Source organism: Numida meleagris, chromosome 5 (assembly GCF_002078875.1).
Source record: "Numida meleagris isolate 19003 breed g44 Domestic line chromosome 5, NumMel1.0, whole genome shotgun sequence".
In the NCBI taxonomy this organism is placed as follows: domain Eukaryota; kingdom Metazoa; phylum Chordata; class Aves; order Galliformes; family Numididae; genus Numida; species Numida meleagris.
This window is the reverse complement of record NC_034413.1, coordinates 4,136,981-4,155,368: the sequence shown is the minus strand read 5'-3', so window position 1 is coordinate 4,155,368 and position 18,388 is coordinate 4,136,981. Positions and strand designations below refer to the sequence as shown.

General features: G+C 43.8%; 1 protein-coding gene across 1 annotated transcript in view; it reads left to right on the top strand.

Moving 5' to 3' along the window:
- The window catches only part of DMBT1 (deleted in malignant brain tumors 1), a gene marked incomplete at its 5' end in the record, with an annotated part of 51,585 nt that overhangs the window by 30,367 nt on the left and 2,830 nt on the right, over positions 1 to 18,388 (top strand). Inside the window, 15 exons of the mRNA XM_021398490.1 lie at positions 288 to 374; positions 805 to 1,116; positions 1,244 to 1,273; positions 2,252 to 2,402; positions 2,694 to 2,905; positions 3,147 to 3,319; positions 3,781 to 4,169; positions 4,738 to 5,009; positions 5,705 to 5,867; positions 10,355 to 10,480; positions 11,269 to 11,364; positions 12,163 to 12,494; positions 13,569 to 13,880; positions 15,210 to 15,233; positions 17,833 to 17,856. Coding sequence (XP_021254165.1) covers positions 288 to 374; positions 805 to 1,116; positions 1,244 to 1,273; positions 2,252 to 2,402; positions 2,694 to 2,905; positions 3,147 to 3,319; positions 3,781 to 4,169; positions 4,738 to 5,009; positions 5,705 to 5,867; positions 10,355 to 10,480; positions 11,269 to 11,364; positions 12,163 to 12,494; positions 13,569 to 13,880; positions 15,210 to 15,233; positions 17,833 to 17,856 — 2,703 coding nt within the window. The remainder of the gene's footprint in view (positions 1 to 287; positions 375 to 804; positions 1,117 to 1,243; positions 1,274 to 2,251; positions 2,403 to 2,693; positions 2,906 to 3,146; positions 3,320 to 3,780; positions 4,170 to 4,737; positions 5,010 to 5,704; positions 5,868 to 10,354; positions 10,481 to 11,268; positions 11,365 to 12,162; positions 12,495 to 13,568; positions 13,881 to 15,209; positions 15,234 to 17,832; positions 17,857 to 18,388) is intronic.

The following is an 18,388-nucleotide window of genomic DNA, read 5'->3' as shown; positions in this document are numbered from 1 at the left end:
GAACCCTGGCCTCACCTGGCCCATGATGCCCTGCACCTCAGGGCGGGTGCCACAGCAGTGCCCTTCCCTGCCATCAACATCTGTAAATACCACTTGAATGTAATAATAATTTCAAAGGGGCTGTTACCCGCCTCCATTCTCTCTGTTAACTGCTGTCCAGATGGAATATAATGGAAGAGTACTTTGTCCTGACTTCATTCCTGAGGGACTTCTTCTGTAGCCTCTGTTGGTCTCTCCCATCACATTAACGGTCCTGGTGTGGTTGATACTATCCTCTCTATTTTTAGGAGTGACCTCCACCACAGAGACAAGTACCCCAGTGTCAGAAATATTGTTGGTAGAGACGAGCTCCCCAGTGAATATCGTCACAGAAGGTAACCGTGCCCAGTGTCACTGACTTAGCCCCTTGGTGCCCCCGATGTCCCTTCTCTCACCAGTTAGCAATGGAGGTTGTCTCCCAGCCCTGGGCCATTCCTGTTAAGCATTCCTGGCAGCCATGTCTGCAGGGAGGATGAAGGCAGGGCATGGGGAGGAGCTGGTAGTTTGGGAGGCGGTGTCTTGGAGCCAGGAGCTACTGGGCAAGGAAACTGCTAGTAGGGGGGTTTCTTCTTACAGCATCTGGGGGCACTGCAACAGAGGGTCATGGAGTGTTTGTCCCTCCAGTTCCTGCATGGATATCGCCCTAAGTATTTTGTGGAAATGCTCTGCATGATGAGATGTGCCACGGGATGGGAGGTCCTTGGAGATGGGCTCTGCTGGGGAGCTCTGGCATGCCCTGAAAGTGTTCATTGTGCCGCATTCCAGGTGTCCGTGTGCGGCTGGCCAACGGCCGACACGTCTGCGAGGGCCGTGTGGAGGTGCAGGACGGGCAGCGCTGGGGCACAGTGTGCGACGACTTGTGGAGCCTGAGGGACGCGCAGGTGGTGTGCCGCCAGCTGGGCTGTGGGCCTGCCATCGGCGCTCCAGGCAGCGCTCGCTTTGGCGCTGGCACAGGCCGCATTCTGCTGGACAACGTGCAGTGCCGCGGGGACGAGGCCTCCCTGCTGCGCTGCCGGCACGGTGGATGGGCTGTGCACAACTGTGGGCACTCGGAGGACGCCAGTGTCGTCTGCGCAGGTACGTGGGTGGCGGGGATCTGGCTCCATGAGCACCCCGCCATGCCCCATCCCATCCAACATCCCATCCTGGTGCTCCTTCATCTGAGCCTCACAGCTCACCTGTGGCTCCTATTCTTCCACCACAGCTCCCGAGAGCACTCCCGCACCAGCAGCAGGTAAGGCTCTCCCATGGCTCTCATCTTTTGCATTTTGTTGAGCTCTTTGGTTGGATCAAACCTTAGGAAGAGTTTTCTAAATTTCAAACTTCTTAGAGCATGGTCTGGTACTGCCAAGGTGTTCGTGTTCCTTTGTTCAGAACTAACAACCCAAAGTGCAATGACATCAAGGCATGCCAAGGCTGCACGCACACTGCTACTCTATTGACATTAATTGCTTGTGTGTGGCACTTTCTTTAGTGTCATGGTTTTTATACAGGGCTCATAAAGCATTTTTCAAATTGATACAGTTTTAGTTGAAATGTTCACCATCTGCATTCACAGTTGCAAGTAGTTTATCAGTGAAGTGTTGTACAGTGGGTCCTGTTTGGCTTTAGAGTTTTTGTGGCCTTCATCCTGCTCTTTTTGCAGAGAGAAGCAGAATTCAGAACTTGAGTGTTCACAGAACACAAAATGGGGGATTGCCTTTGCACGTCACCTGCGGTAGGAATTAAGTTCAGAGCTTATGCCCACCTTCCTACAAGGAAGCTGTAAGGATTAGCTGTGTGTTTAAAGTAAGAACACATTCATGCTGTCGTTTTGCAGCCACCCTCATAGGCAAAGCAAGAGATATGACATTTAAGGCCTTGCCCAGCTGCCTGGAGTGCTTATTTCCATCTGAGGGGACACTGTCTGATCAGGAAGGTGTTCCCATGTTGATTCTCATGACCTCTCCCAGAACCACACCTTGACCGCAAGAAGGAGAGACCAGAGCAGCCTGAAGATGGTGGTCTGACACCACGGATGTGACAACGAACCAGCAGCGTGAAAGTAAACCTGCAGCAAAACCAAATATTTGTTTTGATTTGGAACATACTGAATATGACCTGAAGCCAGCAGGAGAGCTGCTTTTCAGCAGCCGCACATTAGTTACATAAAGCAAAAGTTCCGTTTTGTAAAGGCTACTGTGAGTAAATTCCCTTCCACTTCTTTTTGCAGCACCTTATCTTTGTGGTGGCTTAATTTCAAATTCCTCTGGGACGCTGCAGAGCCCGAACCACCCTGGAAGTTATCCAAACAACGCTGACTGTGTGTGGGAAATACAAGTAGAGAATAATTTCCGTGTTATGCTCACATTCAGAGATATTGCGTAAGTAAATCAACGATTCCCTGGGCAAATAGCGCAGCCAAAACTTACTTGAAGAGTTTGAAAATATAATTGAGACAGGCAACCTTCCCAGCTTTAAAAGAGTTTTCAGTATCTCCCAGCATTTGGAAGACTTGAACAGATTGGATCAGTTTGGTGTTTTCTGCTTGCAACTACATACACAATGAGTATGTATGCCCCAAACACTTTAAATGCTGAAGGCTTTATCAGGTGCTGGACAGGTCAGTCAGAGCTTCTGGAGCACACTGACAGGTGCTGATGCTTGTTCCTCAGGATGCAGAGCAGCAGGTGCCAGTATGACTACATTGAAGTCTATGATGGGCCCCCACACTCTTCTCCGCTTCTTGGGAGAATTTGTGCCGGTTCCTTTCTCACGTACACGTCATCTTCAAACCTGATGAGCGTTCGCTTTCACAGCGATTCGAGATACACATCTAGAGGGTTTCAGGCCCACTACTCCTCCATTCCAGCAGATCACAACATCGGTAAGTTTCCGTTCAGAACAGAAACAGCTGCTCAACAGACAAACCTGCTGTAGATTTTGTTTGCAAAATAAGAATGTGCATGCATTTAAAGATGTAAGGGAAAGGTAGTGATGTGTGCAAAATATTCTGGGTTGGTATGTGAACTGCTTTAAGTAAAAATCAGCATTTGATTCAGTTGCACCCTTCAATCATTAACCAGTTGCTTAATTCATGAATATATTGTATCTTCTTCTTCCACCAGCCCTGACGTGCTTGCCGGACTACATGCACGCAGTGGTTAGCAGGGACTATCTCCAGGCCCAGGGCTACTCTGCCGAGGCGGTCAACCTGAACAACACTGGCTGTGAACCAACGCTCACATCACGTGAGGTCGTGTTCAACATTCCCTACGACAGCTGTGGGACGACACGAGAGGTACGCTTGCAGTCCTGCACCGAACTGCAGGGCACACTGAAATGAGTAGTGAAAGGGCTGCTGTGGTCCTCAGTGCTAAGAAGTGCAATGAAACCTGCAGGTTTAAATGCTTCAGCATTCCTTGCTTCATGGAATCCCCATGGTTAATAGAAATGAGTTTCCAGGGAGGAAAATTATCATCGTAATTGCCATGCAGGTGTGGGGTGATTGTGCATTACGTGGTCAGTGGACAGAAGTGCAACAGGTTGGCTTTGCTCTGATTCCAAAGTTTTTCTCCACTAATTTCTGCTTAATTAAATATCAGCAAATTTATTTACATCTGAGCAAAAAAGACCAACATCAAGCTTCTTAGTTCAAAGAGCTGAAGATGAAACTATGCTTTTAATTGCATATTACTTTATCAAAGCTTAGAATATGGAATGTGTCAGAAATGCAATTCCTCATTTTAAATTACATTACAGGAAAACAATGATACAATCAACTATTCCAACATGATCAAAGTTACCTCTTCTGGGCACATCATAAAGAGGAAAAAGGATCTTCAGTTACATGTCAGTTGCAAAATGCTACAAAACACATGGATGCAAGTGATGTATGTTGCTGACGATACTGTAGATGTGAATGAAAATCAGTTTGGAAGATACGCCGTGAACATTACTTTTTATGATTCCGCATCATTCTTGCGGCCAGTGCGTGACTCTCCATACTACATTGACTTGAACCAAAATTTGTACCTTCAAGCTTATCTTCACAGCTCTGACCCAAATCTGATGATATTTGTGGACACATGTGTGGCATCACCTGATCCTCATGATTTTAACACTCTGGCCTACAACATAATCAAGAATGGGTAAGAGCTTCCTCAAGTCATTAGCTGTATAGTGGTAATATCCTTTCTGCATTTATTTTAAAAGAATAGAGACAGTGTGAATTGGCTTGGGTCTCACTATCAACGGACTGTTAAAAGGGTTCTTTGATTTTTTATTTTTACAACCTAGGCCTAAGAAATGAAACTTAAACCTTACTAAAATTTTGTACCACTGACTTTGTGCCTGTCCTATAAGCAAAACTCAGTGAGGCAGTGAACAGTGGGATGTATGAGAGAGTGAAAACTGGCAGCAGAAATCTATTGTCGTAGGCATTTGTATTTTAGTAAAACTTGCAGAATCAGGTCAAGTGTCAAGCCCATTTGTGGTGCCTCGTATAGAACTGTCATTGAGCAAGGAGCCCATTCTCCCCTCTTCACCACTTGGGATACTTTCCTCTCTAGCTTCTCCATAGGACTTGGGTGTATTTAGACATAGACTAAAAATTGCATTATTTTTGTTCTGAGCGCCTGGTTGTGTTTCAATTTACTGTATTTCCGAAGGAATGCACATGTAAACCCACAAAGTCTAATTCTCCTTCTTTCCTTCCAGATGTGTCAGAGATTCTTCCTATGCCACATACTACTCCCCCTACAGCCACTTTGCTCGCTTCAAGTTTAATGCCTTTGAGTTCATTAACCGCCACACGTCGGTCTACCTGCAATGTGAGCTGGCCGTGTGCCGCCTGGGCGACTACTCCTCCCGCTGCTACCAGGGCTGCCTGAGCCGCTCCAAGAGAGAGGCAGGTTCTGCCCAGGAAAAGGTAGATGTCGTCGTCGGACCGCTGAAGCTTCGAGAAGGAGATGCTCAGAGCAGGAATGCTGGTAAAGTTGAATAAATTTCTCTCGTGTTTACTCTACGATTATTTAGTTCCTCATGAAAAAAAGCCAAAGCTCTGTTTGTTTTTGACATCTGTCCTTGAAATCTACTTATGCCAGCCTCGCCGTAAACAGGAAGGGATTGTTTGGCTCAAATGTCACCAAATCAGAGAATCACAGAATCACAGAATCATAGAATGGGTTGGAATCATTGGAAGGGACATCAAAGACAATCCAGTTCCAACGCCTCTGCTGTGGGCAGAGTTGCCACCTTCTATGTGAAGTACATAAAACCCCATCTACCACATCCTTCTTCTTTCAACACCTTGCAAACTATTTCCACCTGTGTGCATGAAAAGTGATAAGTGCTTTAGTTGTCCCAAAACAGTAACCCAATGTAGTGCCATAATTCCGTTGGACTAATTAGCTCCAATCTGATTGTGTAAGTTGATTGCCAGCTCTGCTCTTGAGAAGCACGTTCCCAGATTTCTTCTGAAATGTTTAATTCCCTCAGTTGTCTTCTGCTCATGAAGCTTGCTCAGCACTCATCCTTGCTATCAAAAAGCCTCTTCAAAGGGCAATGAAATTGGAACTTACCTTACTTCTGGCTGTGATCTAGGAAGCATCCCTTTTAGCACAGCAGCTCTCCGTGCCCCACTCCTTGGCACCACAAGACCAAATGCTCCTCTTTTCCCTCTCAGGGCTGGATGCTTCCGTGCCTCCTCCCAACACAGTTCCCACTGCCGGTAACGTGCTCGGGCCTCTCACTGCTGCTGTTGCCATCCTGGCCATCGTTGTCTTCGTTCTTGCCGGCTTTCTTCTGAGGCCTGAAATGAAGAAACCACTTTTGCAGAGGATAATGTGAGACAAAGGCCAATTAGGAGACAATCGCATACTGCGAGCTGCCAAAATGCTTCACCGACAACAATCACGTATGTGCCATTTGTAAGAAGCTGTGATGGAGTGAATCCTAGCCTGTTATAAGCTGCAAAATAACTCTGTAATCCTAACTCCTCTTAAATGATTTAGGAATAGTTTCAACAATCATTTCACAAGCTGCTTGGTGCAGTCATTTCATCATTTTTCTTCTCTTTAGTTATCTCCTGAAGTCTTTCCAAGAACATTTATCAGATGCCTTAAAATGTTGTCAGCTGGAGAAAAAATAGGAAAGAGGCTCCAATGAATATTTCAAGATTTAATAAAAGGGAGGAAGACCTAGTTCTGGGAGAAGAAATAGGCCATTTGATGTTGTAGCTGTACCCTGTACCTAATTGTTTGAAGCATTGTTTTTAACACTAAAAATTTCACTGAAACAATAATGGATCTGTGCTTATTTATAAAATGCAGAGATTTTCAAGCTGAAGAAATCTGCTGCATGAGGAGTGTCTTCTAAAATCAAAGGAAGGAATGTTTACAATGCAATAATTCACTCTTTTGATTTCAAATTAATATTCGTGTGATTAAAATACAAATGAAAACTGTGCTGTGTTGAGGAGTGTGGTCTGTTGGATGAAAACTTGTCAAGCACGTGCAAATTTACAGATAATTTCGGCCCTTAGGAAGCCAGAGATGCTTGATGTGGAAACGCCCTCTCTTTTGGTTTTCCAGAACTTCCTCCTGAGTGTCGCACACAAACACTACACTATTCACATTGTTCTGGGGCCTTCAAAGGAATTATTTGTAGGTATCCTCACCCCAGTGTTCACTCCAAAGCAGGTGGCTGATCTAGTCTCTGCGTATTACCCTCATCATCACCCCCCCAAAATCTTCCTGACAGATTTTGCCCAAATCTTCCAAAACCTCCATTTGGCCTAGGCAATCTCTCCTCTTGCTAAACAAGGCTCACAATTCAAACTAACATCACTGTTGAAAAGCTTTTCAAAATGCTCCCTCTCAATTTTCACTCTTGCTGCTCAAACCCATTAGTTCTTACCCTGTCTTCCTTGGCCATGGGAATAAATGTTCTCACCTTTCTCCTCAGGTGCATTTTGTTGATGATTTTCCATTCCATTTCTTATTCTCTACATCAAAGAAATCCAAATTAACAAACACTGAGCTGTTAAAGGTGTTTTGTTTGCAATATTTGAACTACACAATCTGCTCTAAAATCTTGTCAAATCGATTGGAAGCCTTCCCACTGACTCAGCAGCTTTTGGATAGAGCCTAAACCAAGCAAAACTGTAAATCTCATTCAAGAGATTGAACTTCAATCAATGGACTTTTAAGGTCTCACCAAAATGTCATTTTGACATCAAAAGAAATGTCATACCTGCTTTCCAGAAGAAATAACCTTGTTCATTTTTTAACACTTTGGGTTGCCAATCACACACACACAAAAAATATTTAACTTCTTTTTTCCCCACAATTGTCTGCTTTGTGGTTGTGAGAAGTCTGACTCCTCGGGACTTACCCAGCCCTTCTGAGTGCGTAGCATACATTCATAAATCTGACTGAAACACGCTGCAACAGCCAAATCCCACATAAGCATTTACCACTGGTGCATGAAAACATGAAAAGCAAGGTTCAGGATTTTTGCCTTTTATGTCTTAGTTGAAAATACAAGGAATTAAAACCAAAATGCAAACTAAAATTGTTTATTTGACCTCTTTGGGGGTGTTGGGTTATCCGCTTTGTGTGGGTCAGTGCCACCACAATCCGGCGCTGCCTTTGTTCAAATGAGCTCCCTGGAGGCAGCAGTTTGCTTGTTGGTCACCTTCTCCTCCTTCAGAGAAGACCAACCAACCATCACATGGCAGGCTTTTGCTCTGAATAACTGCCTGACTTTGGTATTAGTTTACTTATTTTTTTCCTTGTGTTGGTCACTCAGTGGCATGTACTCGACCATGCAGTCTGTTCTCATTCACTCAGCCAACAACCTCAGCTCCAACTAAACATTTTTGCAGCATCGTGCTGAAATACAAATGTCAACCAATGTAGTGTGATCTGAGCTGGAAGAAGATGATTAATGAATTACACCATGTGTGTACATGCCATGTCACTAGATGTAGAGGACCTGATAAGCACATAACAACCCCCCACGGTGGCATTTGGAGGTGTTTCATTGAGAGAGGATGGACCCATAGCAGTCTGGGTTCCTGCTAGTGAGATTTTCCCAGGGCGATCATGTAACCTATGTGGCCAGTGCCAGGGTTAAAGCAAAGCCCAGGAACAAAGCTCTTGTTTGCTTGTTTGTATGCTAAATTTCCTGTACTCTGCTCTCCTGTTTATCTTTCTATTCTAATTTTGGAGCATGGAGCAGATAATTTGACTCAGTAGGCCTTCTTCCCAGGAACATATTATGAAAATATTTATAAAAGGGTATAAATAAACATTGTTTTGCTTCTGGATCCCATAGCTAACAAACAGATCCATTTTCCAGTTGTTAATAACAAATCCCCAAGTTCTGTAGATTGAGACTTAGAAGAGCTAGTTCGCTTTTGCAGGATATGGGTAAGAACCACAGTTTTTCTTGCTTTCATTACTCTCTCCCCATGCCTCACCACACAAGCCCACAGATACTCATTGACACCAGCCTGAAGAAAGCAATTAAACTTAACCTTTGTCTCATGGTTCCAACTCAGGTATCCTTTAATACTCGAGATGGATCACGTGCACTAAATTCCAATTAAATAATTAAATGAACATACTGCAGAGATCGTTTCCACTCGACTGATTGTTTGTAATTACTCTAGCAGACACCAACAGAGCTTTTTTAAACAGGATTTTACTAGAATCTGCCCTGAGCTGGAGGTCAGGCAGACAGCCCCTGCCGCTGGGTTTCTCAGTTGTGCACCATGCTTCATAAACTCGGGGAAAACGGCAAATGTGTTTCTTTAGACTCCTACCACTGCCCTTTCTGTGACAAGTTCAAAATAAGAACTGCAGTCTTTTGCTGCTGAGCATCTCTGAACCCAAACACAAATTTTTGCACAATTTCTGTCAGTTGTCTTCTGTTACAGGGATAGTTGTTTCTCCCTATTTATTAGTTCTTCTTTATTTCAATAAAAGCCTGCTTTTATTTTTATTTATTTAAGCAGTTTAGCCGAAAAGGAACCCAAGCGATACTGAAATTCTCACAGCAGTTTGTGTATTTTGGGAGACTTTCTATTTCAGGCTCAAGAACTATGACATGAAAAACATATTTTTACAAAGTCATGCTAAGCTGAGGAAGCCCAGCGAGGTCACTGGGAGTGACATCTGTTTTCATTTGCTGGAATAACACCCGGATCACCTCCTTTGCCCTGAACTACTTTGTACCCTTCCAAGCAGCTTTTTCCTTGTTCTTTCTCAAATAAGTGAATTAGTCGCAAGTAGTAAAGTAGCAATGAATTGCACTGCCACTGTTCTGAAGAAGACAACAAGTTTGAACGACTGTTGTCTTCTCTCTCTTGTATCTTCAGAGAGATGGCTTCTCCTTTCCTCCTTTTTCCTTATGAGGGCTGGGATCTATAGAATTACAGAATATACCAAGTTGGAACGGACTCACAATGAGCATCAAGCCCAACCCCGGCTCCACACAGCACCACCCAAACCCAATGTCTGAGGGTGGTGTCTCAGTGCTCCCTGAGCTCCAGCATCCCAGGGCTGTGCCCACTGCCCTGGTCAGCCGTTCTGTGCCCACCACCCTCTGGGGCAGAGCCTTTCCCTAAGCCCCACCTGACAGAGCAGATCTTAAACTCAACTACTTCATGGTCACTGTGGCCAAGATAGCCACTAATTGTCACATCCTCCATAAGAACCTCTCTGTTTACAAGCTACAAATCCAGGGAGGCAGCTTTCCTAGTTAACTCCCCTAGAACCTTTACCAAGCACTTATTATTAAGGTATTTTAGGAACCTCCTGGACCTGTTTGTATCAGCTGTGTGGTATTCCTCATTAACATCTGGCAAGTTGAAGTCACCAGCAAGGACAAGGATGGCTGATCCAGAGGTATCCCTTAGCTCCTTAAAGAACAATTCTTCGGTGCTGTCACCCTGTCTGGGTGTCTATAGCAGACTTCCCCAGTGACGTCCGCTGGCTGTGTTGTCCTCAGACGTAGTCATGTGAGCCTGTCAAGTGTAAGGGAGTTTCATGTGGGCATCTGAGTAACTAATGAGAACTAACTAATGAGATATTTTTTAAACAGCAGCAGTCAGATGAGTGCTGCCTGGTAGCCTCAGACGCTGCACGTAAGCCCATGTATCAGGCTGGGAATGAAGTCCCTATATTTTTAGATGTCCCATATGACTTTATCCTTTCTTGCTTTTACCCTGTTCTATGTTCTTGAAAGCACTGCAGATAACTTTCTCATACCTGTCAAGATCTTGTTATTCCATATCTCCCCTGTCACTTCTGCTTGTTGCTTGCCACAGGCTCAGAAATCCAACTGTGAAGCCCCAGATGCATGAGGACAGCCAAAACCTGCTGCTCCCCTTTCTCTTCGAGCTCCTGGGCAGCCTGGGAAGTGCGCTTTTGGAAGCTGCCCCTGAGCGTGTCAGGTAAACACTTGGTGTGAGCCGTGCCAGTGTGGAACAAGCCTTCTTTGTTTCGTAAGAGTTTGTTGGATGTCTGTAAGGAATGTGATGTAGAGGAAGACAAGTGATCTTCTCTCTGCCAAGCTTGAGGGTTTTATTCCAGTAATCACAAGAAACTCTTCCCAAAAGCCTGGAAGGACGGAGGCTAGGAGGAAGCTTACAGACCAAACTGAAAATTAATAGTTAAAATGCCCAGTAGCAACTAAAATACAGACTTAAGAGGTGTCTGACAATGAATTTTAAAAGAAAGCCTATTTCTTCCAGTAGATAATGCAGCCCACTGCTGCAGTAATGCAGGCTATAGGAACATGGAGGGCACAGCCTCTGTCAGTGCTCTGAGCAGAGCCACACAGCTGTGGACATCTGCTGCAGATGTGAGAGGACAGGAACACAGCAGCCACCTGCCTCCACTTCAGGACAAGAAGAAAATGGAGAGGTGAAGAAAATCTGCCAGCATTTCTTGCTTGGTTTCACTGATTTTCTCCCTGGCTGCACGCAGCTGGTTCCTCTTGAGCCACTGGGTCTGTGAAGGGGAGGATTTAGCCAGTATGTCCAGAGAACAGAAGGGATTGAAATGATAAGGTGATCGAAAAATCAAGCTATTATAAACAAAGTCCTGCCAAAAAAATCAAGAGAATGTTTTTAAAAGTATCCCCATTGTATGATAGCACTAATTTACTTTAATAAAATCAGGTTGGTCAAGCTGCAGAACACTCCCCTTTAAATCTACGTGCTTATAAATTCTGAACCAGGTTTTATCAGCATGATAGGGATCCCAGTCAAAATGGGTTGCACGCTGACCATCGTGTGGATGCTTCTGCTGCTTGGAGGGCGTCTGCAGGGGTCAGGTACTGTGCCTAACGCTGCTCAGCCCTACATACCTCTCTTGTGTTTTCCTCTAAAATCAATATTGCACATTTTGTAGCTTGTAGCAAAGCCCACTCTAACTGGTATATATCTTGGGAGTTCAGTGGGATTGAAGGGCTGGTGATGCCATTTAAATATCTTGGGTGTGTGTTTAAGGCAACGTACAAAGCATATATTGTGTTGTATTTTAATGTACTGTTGGAAAAAGTGCATAGGATAAGTAATTATTTTTTTTTTTCATTGCACTGGAAGGGCTTAGACAAAATGAAACGCATTGAAAGAGGACACGAGCAAGCAGGTAGGAGCATTTGGTAAATGCATGGTGAGCTGCACACAGGTGGCAGGTTTGACAGCCTGGGTCAGAATTATTGCTTTGGACACACCAGGGTTGGCCGATCTGTTCCCTACAGTAAGGTGAAAAGTGAAATACTGTAGGCAGTGACTTTCTGCTACAACATTCTGATTGTTGTCTTCCCTGTTTAACTCACTGGTGGCTAGCAGAAACACAATATGCCATGCTGGAGTCTCCACCAGATGATGATTATCTTTGTGCCAATGTAACTCTAATTTAATGTAATGGCCACAGGGATGCTCGGATGCCTCATCCTTGGATGATTTTAAAATCAGGTCTGCAACCTCAGGAACTCAAGTCTGGTGAGCAGAAGAGGACAGAGCACACTGTCCTTGATGACATGCTCCTTGGAAAGCTGCTGTAGAGCAATTCCTCTGGTAGCCTCATGGCCCCAAAGACACAGCAGCCACTCTAACAGTTGATCTAATTTGCTTTTGTCTCCCAAAGAACTGTCTCTGAGGCTAGTGAATGGGGAGAACAGATGCCAGGGCCGCGTTGAAATATTTTACAGCGGAGCATGGGGAACGGTTTGTGATGACTCCTGGGACATGAACGATGCCAACGTGGTCTGCGCTCAGCTCGGGTGCGGCCGGGCCACTGGTGCCGTGGGGGCAGCCCAGTTTGGTGAGGGCACAGGAGACATCCTGCTGGATGAAGTGCAGTGCCAAGGGAATGAGGCTCTCCTCTGGCAATGCTCCCATGATGGATGGCTCGTCACCAACTGCTTTCATCAGGAAGACGCTGGTGTCATCTGTGCGGGTAACTTTAGATTTATTGACATCAGTGATCAATAACGGTTGTAAGTATAAGCCAGAATGAGGTCCTGCTGCTCAGCAAAAGGGAGCTGAACTACCAAAATCATCATCAAGCTCTACAGGACATCCCCAAACTATTCCTCTGCATTTCAGCAAATACTTCTTAACAGAGTACTGTAACCCACCCATTACCTTTCACATTCAGAATCTTCAAATAATTATCTCAGTTAAACAGTTATATTTTCTTCTTTCTGTAGAGTATAATGCCATTCCGAGACTTGTCCATCTGGTCATTCCCATTGCTTCCTAACTAAAGGATGAACTCAGCTGATTATTCCTAAGATCACTGAGAGAATAACCAGCAGTTTCCATATGTGGTGTGAAATCGGTTCTTTCATGAGACATATTACTCGATGTGAAAATACACAGCACCGCACATTTCAAAATATAGATTAGCTTACAAAGACGAAAACCCAGTGTGCTGAGGCTTGGTTTTGTGTTGTCTCTTTGGTAGCAGTGTAGGTAAAGAGGGATCTTTTCTGCTCAATTTGTTGAGTGCAAGTTTGTTAAAAAAAGTGATCTTTCTCACTCTGCTCTTTCTTTTATTTCAGGTTCTTTGATGTCTGAAATTCCCGGTAATGTTCATCTCATATATCTTTATCCTGTTTACTAACAAAGTCATTTTGCCTAGTGTAGTCATTCAGTAATATACAGTTTATGAGGAAGAGTTTTTGCAAGTACCTTTGTCATGGTATGATTTTGATGTGCGTATATCAAACATTTCTGAATATGCATCCCACTGAGTTTTAAACCATATCATATATTAATCACAACCTCTTGTGTTAGGAATAAGCCATATCTTCAAGTCTTTAATGTATTCATATCAGTTAAATTCCACAAATTTTGAATTTAAAAAAAAAAGTTTGATAAATACTTTGGCCAATCATCTGTTATCCTAGGATAGTACTTACTATTGTCTCAAATGTGTAACAGCCTACTTAAAACCTAGTGATACAGGACAAACAACTAAACTATACAGGACTAAACAACTCTCTCTCTCATTTTTGGCCTTCCAAAGATGTGTCCCTGAGGCTGGTGAATGGGAGGAACCGATGCGAGGGCCGTGTCGAAGTCCATTACCAGGGCAACTGGGGCACTGTTTGCGATGACTCCTGGGACCTGCAGGACGCACAGGTGGTTTGCAGCCAGCTGGGCTGTGGCAGGGCTGTTTCTGCCCCAGGAAATGCCAATTTCAGCCAAGGCTCAGGAGAGATCCTCCTTGACGACGTGCAGTGCAGAGGGAACGAGGCTTACCTCTGGGAGTGCCCCAGTAGAGGGTGGTCAGTCCATAACTGTGCACACGTGGAAGATGCCGGTGTCGTTTGCTCAGGTGTGTTTTATGTACCCACCCACAATGCTTCATGCCATGGCCAGTCAGAGCACGAGGGACAGCCCTGTCCTGGCCACTATGCTCCTCACTGAGACTGCTTCCCAAAAAACAGGCAGAACCCTCACGTTTGAAGCTATTTTTTCACCTATAGCATTGGTTCTGTTTAATACTTGCTTTTTCTTATTATTCAGCAGTGCATGATAATGATTTCTACAGCAATTAACTAAAAAAATCTGTAAGTAAGTTGAAAAGTTGTACACCCCATAGATACGTCAGTCTAGGTTAGGTCTTTCAATAAAAACAAGATAATAGTCTTGTTTTTAAAAGAACAACCAGGTGGTGTACAACCATTTACCAACTGCTGCTGTCCACCTGCTGGTATGTCCTGCTCCCTCTGGGACACGGACATTCCTTTGCTGTTGGTTAAGGTGTAACCTGAAGGTCAGCAAACAGAGCCATCCTATGGGAGAAGTGCCAGAGCAGGCCCAGAGGACAGATCCAGCCTGGTGTCAGCAGCACCTGGCACGGCCTGTCCCCATGGACTTTAACACAACGGTGTCATTGTGTTGGAGGTGGAACAAACATTGTGTTGGAGGTGGTCCTCACTGTCACAGTGAGTAACAGCCTGTTTGGACACCCATCAGCTGAACTCTGCAGCAATCTGCACTCATCCTTTACTAGTTAATAGTAATCATGCAGCACAGACTGCACTGAAGCGTGTGCTAGAAGCAGGCCTAGAAAATGTTAGTACCTTGAACTTATACATTATGAGAAACCCTTGGCCTTGACATGGGATTCATTGTGCACTTCAGAGAATACCTCAGACCTGCAGTTTTTCTCTTCTTGCTACTATTTGCATGAGTTTCCCCATTAACCCAAATCTTCTGAAAGCCAGTAAGCAACCACTGAAAGGGAAACATTGGCCATTGCTGGTCTCTTCCAGTTTCTCAGAGTATTTCTACTCCCTAGTAAAATTTTCCTCTGTACTATTTAGATCAAATCCCTTGTTTTCACTTTGGTTGCCTTGGTTCTTTTCTAGTGATTACGTTATCTCTTTTATAACACTTTTTTTATCACTAAAAACCTTATACATTCATAATTCACGTTTTCCGCTGAAGCTATTCTCTTACATACTTCAGAACTGATCTAACTTCTGTTGTAGACCTGTGTAACAGTCCTCACACAAAGAGAATTATTCTGTATAGCACAGTTTCTGTACTATTCTCAGCATAATGTGCAATGTGACATTTCACAGATAGATTCAGCCGTTACTGCAGTGACTGAAAACTCCACCTAAAAATGAGCTAAGTTTTTTTTTTTCATTTGCAGCTTCCACAGGATCTGAAGTGACAGGTAAGTGTCTTAAATTCATGTCGTTCTCTTCAATGACAACATGCTTTGATGTTTTAGAACGGAATTTGTACAGCTACAAACAATGATAGATTTTAATTGAAAAGCCAGGACACTGCTCTCTTCGTGTTGGATGGGAGCTCCCTTTAAAATAACAGACCCCTGTAGCACACGTAACAAGCAGGTGCTCAGCTTTCTTGTTCTGTTAAACACAGAATAACGTCAAGAACTCACCTAATTTATATCCATCGAAATGTTAAGTCCAGACAAAAGAGGCTTGGCTTTGTATATACAGAGTTACATGAAAGTTCACACCTAAAGTTTGTTCAGATCATCAGTATTGTGGATAATGTGTTGCAGAGCTTGAATTATTCAGGAACATCACTATCTTCGGGTATAGTGGCTTAAGGAGCATGGCCTTGCCCCAGGGACTCTGAAAAGCACAAGTTTCTAGGTAGGTTGGAAATGCACGTGCACACCTAACTAGTGAAATGAGCGTGGCATGGGAATCTGTCTATCTGCTGTGTACCACTTTAATTCCTCTTTAGCCAAAAAATATCTTTGACATTAGGTGTCAGCTAAGGTTACGGAGTGCAGCTTACAGGCGGACAGCCAGCTGTGTTGACCACAGCTTTGCAAGAAAGGATCTGGGCTTCCTGGCAGACAAGAAGTTGACTGTGAGCCAGCACTGTGCCCTTTGAGTGCTGCCAGCAGGTCAAGGGAGGCAAACCTTCCCCTCCACTCAGCACTGGTGAGACACACCTGTAGCCTCAGGTCCAGCGCAAGAAGGCAGCTTTCCTGTACGAGAGAGACAGGGGCATCCTGGAGCATAGAACTGTAGGATCATAGAATCATTAAGGTTGGGAAAGACCACTAAGATCACCTAGTTCAACCGTTAGCAAGCCCAGCAAAGGGTCATTAAGGTGGTCAGGGGGTAGGAGAATGAAATGCGCAAGGAATTGCTGAGGGACTTGGGTTTGCTCAGTCTTGAGATTGTGAAGGGGAGATTTTGTTGCTGTCTATAATAACCTGAGATTATAGAGAAGATGGTGCACAGCAATAGGTCAAGAGGCAACAACAGGCACATGTCAGAATTGGAGAAATTCTACCTTGATCAAAAAGAATTATTTCTTTTCCATGAAATGATCAAACACTCGAACAGAGACCAAGAGAAGCTGTGGGATCTCCATCCTTGGAGATACTCCACAGTCTCCTTGACAGGTCCCATAACTGCCCACTCTGGGGCTAGACCAGAGATCTCTGGAAGTTCCTTCTGACCCATATGAGCCTCTGATTTTGTATTACGATGAAGGTTCAGTGAAACTCTCTTTTTTCTTTCAAAGACATGTCAGTGAGGTTGGTGAATGGATGGAACCAGTGTGAAGGGCGTGTTGAAATCCTTTACAAAGGAGCCTGGGGGACCATTTGTGATGATTCCTGGGATATAAATGATGCAGACGTTGTCTGTAACCAGCAGGCTTGTGGACATGCTGTATCATCTTCAGGAAGTGTCACCTTTACTCACAGCCCGAGATATATTGTCATGGATGATGTGCAGTGCAGAGGGAATGAGAACTACCTGTGGCAATGTTCTCACAGGGGGTGGTATAGAGAGGAGTGTGACAGCCGGCGCGATTCCAGCGTCATTTGCTCAGGTACACACTGATATATTTGCTTTATCGAGAAGAGAAATCCTTGGTTTAATTTCAAATTTTGTCAAACTGAAAATCACTCCCCAATCTTGAAAATTGATCCCGGCAGAGCTGTGGTTCTTTTGCTGGAATCAAGGCTCTTTACTACGAAGAGAATTTCCCTCTTTACTTACACGATCAACATTTGTTATTGCAAAATTCCACTCAGATAAGCTTCAAAAACTTTTAGAGCATTTTAATCAGTGTCACTCAGAATGCATCCACTACCATTGTGCTACCATCACATTATTTTAATCGCCTGTAATCTGCATTAGCCAGTTCGATTTGCTTGCTACCAGACTAGCGAGAAGCACCAGAAAATAATCCCAAGGCACATTCTGCCCTTGCAGAACCAACAAGCTTTCACACAGGAGACTTCTCACAAGCTTAACGTTCTAATCCCACAAGCCTTTCCTTGACAAAGCTTCTATTGAGTGCTGCAGTCTATTTATTTGAGTGAAATAATCAGGATCAAATCCAAAGGTGTAAAGTCATGACTCTTGCAGTCCAGGGGCAGGCAGCAAGAAGGAGAAGGAACTGGGGCTTTGCTAGATCCCCCTGAAGAAGGATGTGCTTAGACTTCCGGCAGTCTTATGTCCTTACCCAAATTAAACCCCGGAAAGTTTCTGCCTCTGTTAGATGGTATAAGAAGTTCGAAAGCCCTATCCTAATCTCCACCAATTTTCAAGTTGCTGGCAAGGAAAGCCGTATTACAATCTCGTGTCTCACCATTTTTATTATCTTCAGAAACAGATTATTTAACCAGTCGTTGAACGCTTTCTGAAATAAAAATAGACATTGTAAAGAAGGTTGAAGCATGAAAAGCTCTTAAAAGAAGCTCTTAAAAATTAATTACTTTTGGAAACATTGATGACTGAAATGTGCATTTTGTCTATTTCTTCCCATCACAGCTTCTACAGGAACTGAAATACCCGGTAATTTCAATTTCATACTTATTCAATAATTTCTATCTAGAATTTTCTAAAGCATAAGTAAGTTCTTGCTAAAATGACTACAAATCATGTTCTGACTTGGACTTTTGGAGTGTAAAAAAGTCTTCATTGGAGTAAGGTGCTTTAAATCCATGGTTTTATAAAAGAAAAAGTATTGCATAAATCTGTATTTTAAACATTCCATCTGTTGGATGCGACACAAAAAAAAGACTATTTTTTTCCATGATCTAATAAAACTCAGAGCCCCTTAAGTGATATTAAAACTCAAGGAGAAGAGATAATTTAGTTATTAGAAAGTCATGGCCCCATTGTGCTGCTTTGGCTTGATTAACCTCATCTCTTGGACAACTCCACTTCTACGAGTAAAACTTGGATTCTGTTTCACTAATCATAATACTCTGTTGTTAGTAAGTTGATAGATAATGCCCACTAGTGTTTATCTAACACAGGTTATTTCTTTCGTTGCGATTAATCTCATAGCAGGAATTAAACAGGCAATGAAAACCTGATTTAG